Source organism: Fulmarus glacialis, unplaced genomic scaffold (assembly GCF_000690835.1).
Source record: "Fulmarus glacialis isolate BGI_N327 unplaced genomic scaffold, ASM69083v1 scaffold5094, whole genome shotgun sequence".
Taxonomy (NCBI): domain Eukaryota; kingdom Metazoa; phylum Chordata; class Aves; order Procellariiformes; family Procellariidae; genus Fulmarus; species Fulmarus glacialis.
Window position 1 is genome coordinate 23,235 of NW_009207286.1, and position 7,320 is coordinate 30,554.

A 7,320-nucleotide genomic window follows, 5' to 3' on the forward strand; every position below is an offset into this window, starting at 1 on the left:
CAGCTGCGTTACTGCGTCTGAGGGCGAATGTTTCCTCCTTCAGTTTTATTCGAGACCTGGGAGCTCTACCCCAGGCTTTAGTTCAAGGTTACAGGACTGGAACTGCTACGGGGAAGCTGCAGTTGTAGGCAAAACTTCGCTTCTCAAGCTTCTGAGGATCTAGTTGGCCTTTTAAAAGATGAGGATGCACAATTATCTTGTGTATATAGAGAGCGTGTACTGATGTATTTAAGATATTAATATCGAACAGTACGGATGAAGAACTTCAAAAAGTGGGTTCTTTCTCAGAAGTAACCTAGACGTCTGGTTTTAATGTTGTTCAGCAGTAACTTAAAAAGGAAAGGTAAAAACCCTTAATTCGAGATATTTCTGAGCAGACACGGTCTTATCTAATAACAACACTGAACATATGCTTTTTTCTGAGGCAGATTTCTACTGTGAAAGCTTAATGGGTTTTTTTTTTAACTTCCTTCAAAGTAAATATGTGCTCAGGAAGGAGTAATAAGAACTTAGACTGTAGGGAGCCTGCTGAATATTAGCAAATTTAGTACTCTGAGGATGAAAACTTTGTTCTGGTCTGTTTTGGGAGTTTGAAATAAAAGCACAAACTGTGACGATTGTATGTTGCATGTATGTGTGAAGTTTAGAATGTATATATTCATAGGTTCCCTTTCTTTCCCCCTCCCCCTTTTAACATGTAGATTTATGAGGAATCAAAGATGAACTTGGAGCAGGAGAGGCCTTTTGTCTGCAGTGCCCCAGGCTGCTCACAGGTGAGTGGAGTCAGCGGTGATATTAATTGAGTCCTCAGCACTAGCTCTGGCTTGTATAATGCCTCCTGATATATTAACACATGTCTAATAATAATATGTGTGTTGGGTGGGTTTTTTTTTCCAAGCCCTTCCCCCTCCTCAATTCCCTCTTTACCCCACAAGATATTATTACAAAATATTTAAAGCAAATACAACAGCCAGTCAAAAGTGAGTTGGTAAAAGTGCTTCTCAAGCTGCTTCTGTGCCTTCCCTCATCCCCGAGCCTAATGTTTCAAGCCAGGTACTGCAAATTCCTTTAGTGGATAGCAAGAGAGGGCACACTAGGGAGGACGCATTTGTCTGTCTTCTGCTAGATGTACGATGGAATATAATATGTTTCCTATTGGATGTGGTAACCCTTCTGATTTTTTGGTTTTTTAAATACTTAAATACCATGATATCTTATTAGTTTTTTTTTTTTTTAAAAAATCTGTGACAACTTCCTACTAAATATTCTCTATAGAAAATGCAGCCTGTAGATAAATTTTGCCCCAGGATGTACATTTGGGATTCCTGTTGACTGGTGATCTGCCATGTGTCTCTGAGAGTATAATCTGACCTGTAACATTAGATGTTTAATGATCTTAAAAAACCTGAAGTGACAAGGATTTTACCTGCTGAGATTTTGAGTTGGGATTTTTGTGGTTTTTTCGATGATTTTGCAGTGGTGAGGGAAGTTCCCCCCCATGCAGCGATGAGGGAAGTTCCACGTGTGGCACTTCCGACCCTAATTCGGTTTAGTGACAAGGGTTTGTGAGTAAAATCTTCAGGCAAGGGCATCTTTTGGGCTTTTGCCACAGTCTTTCTATATGCATCTGTTTTAAGTGATTTAGCTTACCCATTTCCCAGAGTCCTCCTCTCTTAATGAGGGTAGTATTTCCCTGCTTTAACTGTATGTTGGGAGTTTTCAGCTGGCTAGTATTTTTACAACCCTTTAGGTTCTTCTGGTGGAACGATGGGTGGCTGTTGCTGGAGTGTAGGTGTTGATTTTGCCAAGAGCTGAAATAAGGAAAGGGAGAAGCCTGAGATCCGGTTAACAACTGGCCGAGCAGCTTTGCTGTTTCACTAAGTGGGAGCCTTTCTGTGGGTGTCAGGGTGCATCTTTTGGGTTGTCCCTCTGATCGAGGATTTCTCACTTCAGATCACCACATGCAGAGTTAAACTTTCAGCATTCTGTCACAGAGGTAGAATAAAAGTGTCTGCGTTTTATAGTCAAGTTTCATTTACCTTTTTGTTGAATCTTAAAATTAACTTCCACTCAAATCAGTGGACTTGAGTGTTTTCATGTCAGCTATTAATTAATTTCCCCAGTGCAGGGGAAGCTGATCCAAACAAGCTCATTTAGGTGTTCAGAGAACAGGTTTGGTTGTTATGCTGTTACAATTTGGAAAGACAAGCAATGTAGGTGTGACTCCATCTTAAAAACCATTTAATTTCCCGTTTCAAAACATGACCTCTGTTTACTGTAAATGAGGACTTGACAGAAGTGTAGCGCTGCTATCCAGCTAAGCTGTCTGGGGACTGGCTTCTCTATCAGCCAGTGCAGATGTGTATTGAGGGCCGAGGGAGTTGACCTTCTGCACAAGGAAGAAAGGAGAGTTACAAAAAAGACAGAGAAGTCTGGGCTGGAGGAATAGCTTCTCCTCAGTTGCCCCATGCCCTCTTTAAGCTGGCCGATTTCACCCTGAAGACAGAGCGTGGTGTCCGTGAAGGAAAATGCATTTCCACGAGAACAAAACGTGTTTTTTTTTCCCCTCACAATTTCATTGAGCAAGGTCTTTCACATATTCCCTTTGTTCTTAACATAAATTTCTAGTGCTGCATTTCTTCCAGATGAGTAAGCAATGAACCAGGATTTCACAGTGAGGAAAAGGTCTTTGGGTGTTTTTTTTTTTTCTTCTCAGAGAATTCATTCCCATTATTTATGCTGCTTTGTCTATGGGCTTAGAGAGATTCTCAGAAGGTGTAACATACTGCAACTATTTATACTATAGCCACAAGCAAAGTCACTTAGCCAAGAATATACTGTGTTGAAAGCAGTAAGTCACTTTAACTCCGTTGTTGCCAGTTTTTTTACAGTCTCCTATATACCTGTTGCTTTAAAAAGCTGCTTTTAAAATTTTTTTTTTTTTCCTCAAGCTCTGGTGATACAACTTTTGGCCTTTGCTAGTCCTGAAATAAACCCTGTTAAAACTGTGACAGTAGTTTGTAGCAAAGGTCTGTGTATGCACCTTCTGGTGAAGGAAACTTCACAGAAGCAGTCTGCTCTTAGAGCCCAAGTGTGCAAGTGCTTGAACATTTATTCAAGCTTGTCTCTTCTTTGTCTTGTTCAAAAGAAGCTATTTGTTGTAGAAGTCTGTTATCAGACTGTAGAACAAACTTAGCACACTGATTAGTTTCTTACAAAGCACATCTCTCCACCTTCTCTGCTTGACAAAGGAAAAGAATTTAATTTAGTATCATAAAGGGTCATAAATAGTTGTTATATACTGAGCACCACTACATTGCCACTTTGCATCAAGTCAAAGTATTAGAGGTTTCCAAAATTAAAGATGCATTTTGCCTGAATACTTTTGGATAGGGAAAGGCTGGCTTAGTTGATTATTTTTATTGCTGTTCAGCAGATATAGGTTGCAGAAAGACACAAAAGCAGAAAAATCCAGTAAAGTGATTTAAGATATGCGGCATTACTTTGCGTTTGCCGTGGGCTAAGAGCATACACAACAGCAGTTATTGCAGATCCTCAGGCACGTGGTGACTTGTGAGGCTGTGGTAGCTGGAGCGGGTGTCTGAGACCCTTAGAATCCAAAACTTGGTCTGCAACTTTTTCAAGCAAATGCATGACACCTTGCGGTTTGCAACCCCAGAGAGCACTGCAGCAAATACGTTTCTAAGTAGAGTACAGCTATTTGTTACTCATACTCACTTGCATTTTCAAATATTCTATTTCCTGTGCCATTTGGACACATTTCTAGCTGGATACATTTCTTTCTCTCTCTTATTTTTGAAATTCTGTCCAATGCCAAAAGTTTATTAGAGAATTAAATTCTTCTTCTTTTTTTTTTTCTCTCTCTTCCTCTCTCTCTCTCTGTGTTTGCCTGACAGCGTTTTCCAACAGAGGATCATCTGATGATTCACAGGCACAAACATGAAATGACTTTGAAGTTTCCTTCAATAAAAACAGATAATATGTTATCAGGTAAGAAGACACGAATTCAAGAGTCAAGATAACTATTCAGATGATGTTGAAAGCATGACTCCTACTGGAAAGCTACTGGCAAAATACCTCCAAGATTGGTTTTAAAAAATTAAATAACAGCTCCAATTAAATAACAAGTAGAGATGTAATAAGCTAGAATGCATATCTTTGAACAAAAAGACAGTTGCCATTCTTATGCCTTCCCACAGGCTTGGCATGAGAGGGAAAGAAATTGTTGAACCTCAGCCATGCTGGCAGCTCTATCGCTGACTCCCGTGTCAACATGCCAGTGAAATATAGGCACTTAAGCGCATGTCACCTGGGAGCCCAGCAGTGAGCGTGTTAATGAAGTGCGTTTGTACTGTTCCTATAAGACTCTCTATTTAAGTTTGCCAGGCTCACTTCAGCGACTGTAACAGGCCACATCGTATGAGTCACCTTTATGGTGGCTCAGGACCTGCCCACTAAATAGCCGTAACTGGAAAGGTAAACCAATGCATAATATCCAGTACTCTTTCCCCCCAAAGTTAACCATCTCTCTCTGCACTTCCCCTGTCATACACAGAAGTTATTTGGTATTATGTGGAATGACATCCTTTAGTTTCTTATGTAGTTTTTTCATACTCTTGTCTGAGTAACCACACATCGGTGGCTTGCTGGCATTCAGTGAGTGCTGGGTAAGGTCAAGCTCGCCTTAATCTTACCACTTCTCTCCTCTCCTATTCCCTTTTCTATTGTATATTCCTTGGGCTGTAGTAATGGATTATTAAGAATAATATCACTGGGATTTTTCAGGTGGCAAAGTAATTGTAGAAGAAAACCTATGATGCAAATGTGCGTGCGGATGTTAACCAGTGTTTGATATTTATCTTTTGAAATGGGCTTCTTCAAGGTAAATTGTGCCATTTTAGGTGCAAATATATCACGATTAAAGGGTCTCCAGCAGACTACGTCTTTTATGGATAAACCGTTTCCATTTTTATGAAAATCATAACTGGGTAGCAATTGCTTGCAAATATTTGATTTAGGCTTTTTTTTGTTGTTGTTGTTGGGACTTTAGGCACCAGTGAGAAATCGGACAGACCTTGTCCCAAATAGAATTTATTTTTCTCTTACACTTGAAAATGCCATAGTGGACTAAGTTTAGAAAGGAACAGTACACAGCACATTGAAGAGTAGGGCTTGTAAAGTGCCTGCACGCCAGCTATGCCTGCAGAATCCTGTGTTTGCAAGCACGAGTGAGAAAATGCTGCTCTTGCACTTGGCCGTGTCCTCTGGCAGTGAAACTGCTCGAAGACATCAGTACTGTGGGCACATTCACCCTGTGAAAGTGCTGGCTTTTGTTAGAACTTTCTGTTTGGCAAGATTTTTGCTCGAGGGCAGTTTCGAAGGAGTATATTCTGTCATCAGGAGTCCCCTGAGTAGAGTAGCTCTGTTTATGTTTGGTAACTTCTGTGAGATAGCTGTCCTGCTCCTTCCAGTGGCTTGCTTTCCCAGGCAAAATGCTCTGACTGGCTTCCACCACTACCACCAGTAGTGGGGCCCCTAGACCTCCAGTTAGTCAACTAAGTAAATAGAAATGCAGAATTTTGTGGCCAGAAAGGCTCCAAGATTGCTTCTGAGGGACGTATTCTTTGTGCTTTGTGTATGACAATCCTCTGTAGGAATGAAAGAGTAAAAACCTGCACGTGTTCTCAAAGACTGCGGGAAACGTGCCTGACCATAATGGCCTGGCAACCTGGTGCTGCTGTGTATGATTTTTCTTTTTGTGTTCATTTGGTGGATTTGTTTGGCATTTTGCAGTCCTTAGTTTGGAAGCATCATAGATCATCTACTCTCTGCAGAGAGACATTGAAAAATAGTTGTTTCATTACCCACCTAAACCCTGGGGAAATCTAAATACCTTAAAGTTTAAGATGTTTTATTCTTAGATTTCATAATGAAAAATTAATGATATATGGGGAAAAGAGACAGACTTTTCTCTTAGACATTTGTCTTCATGTCTTCCTTCTTGATTTTTGCTTATTTGACTTTTTTTTTTTTTTTAAAATTGTTTCTGTCATCAGTAGGTTCAAAGAATTGCAGCAGCAATTGCCCTATAATAAGCCAGGTGCAGTGTTAGTGTGTGGTGGGGTTTTTTTTTGTCTTTTTATTAAGGTGCCTAGAAGTCAGACTTTCTCCTTTTTTCCAGTATGTTGTATACTACCTTTTGATGTGTTGTATTTGAATCCATTCATTATTAGTAATTAGTCATGCAAAATAATGGACTGTATGCTTTCAGGTAGCCATTAGAATTATCTACATTGTTTCCAGAGATAGCTAATACCCAGTGTGGGGTCAGTATAATATCAGTAATATTTGACACACACTAAGCATGTCTTCTATAAACTATTATTGGAGGTAGGCGCTAAAACTAACTCTTGTTAGTCTTGGACCAATACAACATCTTAGAAACTGAGCAAAATATGTCTTGGGAAGTAGGAACTTGTTTCTTGTGTGAAATCTGTGCTGAGTTCTGAAATACCAGTTTGTGAGAGGTAAAGTTATGTTATATGTTGTTATGTAGGTGGGGTCAGTGTTTAATAAACAAGGTTCTGTCACCTGGTTGAAATTATTGGTGCGACGCTAGTTTATCACGTATGTCTAGCTAAGAGCTTCCTGGTTATCAACTAGCTGCACTATATTTGCTTAAATTTTTTGATGCTGGCTGAGGAAGAACAAGTCTTATTAAATCCAGTGGCTCCCTAACTAATTCAGAAACTCCAGGCACATACATACACTAAATAGCTTTATAAATAGTGTTCTCTGACTGTATAAATGGAAGGGAAGTTCGCTAAAGGCATTGCATGAAAATGCAACTGAACCTTTTGTTGGATAATTTGACATTCATTTAAAAAGACAGAAAAAAGACTGTAATGTTATTTGTTCCTTTTTGTGTATGTATTTTATTTTTGTTTGTTAGAAAGCCTTGTTGTGAGTACGGATAGAGAGTCATTGACGGTTTCCATTTCCATCTATCTTAGCCAAAAAAGAGCTGTTTGAGATAACACAGAATATCTTGTGTAAGTTTTGCATGCTAGTCATCACTGCAGGAAACTTTGCAGTTAGGTTGCCTGACATAGATGTCATCTCTGCTGTTGTGGTGCCTAAACATTGCATTGCTTTGAAACTCTGTAGTTTGTTGTGTGTCAAAGCTTTTGTTACTTTAACTCCGAAATAGTAATGTCCATGGGACAGATTGTTCCCTCTAGGTAAGTACTAAAAGTGAACTGAACTTTGGGAGTTGGGGACACTGAGATTCCTGTGGTA

General features: G+C 39.6%; 1 protein-coding gene across 1 annotated transcript in view; it reads left to right on the top strand.

Annotated features, from left to right (window-relative positions):
- The first annotated feature begins 706 nt into the window (after positions 1-706).
- The window catches only part of LOC104075491 (cyclic AMP-responsive element-binding protein 5-like), a 43,368-nt gene continuing 36,754 nt past the window's right edge, over positions 707-7,320 (top strand). Inside the window, exons 1-2 of the mRNA XM_009576021.1 lie at positions 707-773; positions 3,918-4,011. Coding sequence (XP_009574316.1) covers positions 720-773; positions 3,918-4,011 — 148 coding nt within the window. The 5' untranslated portion in view covers positions 707-719. The remainder of the gene's footprint in view (positions 774-3,917; positions 4,012-7,320) is intronic.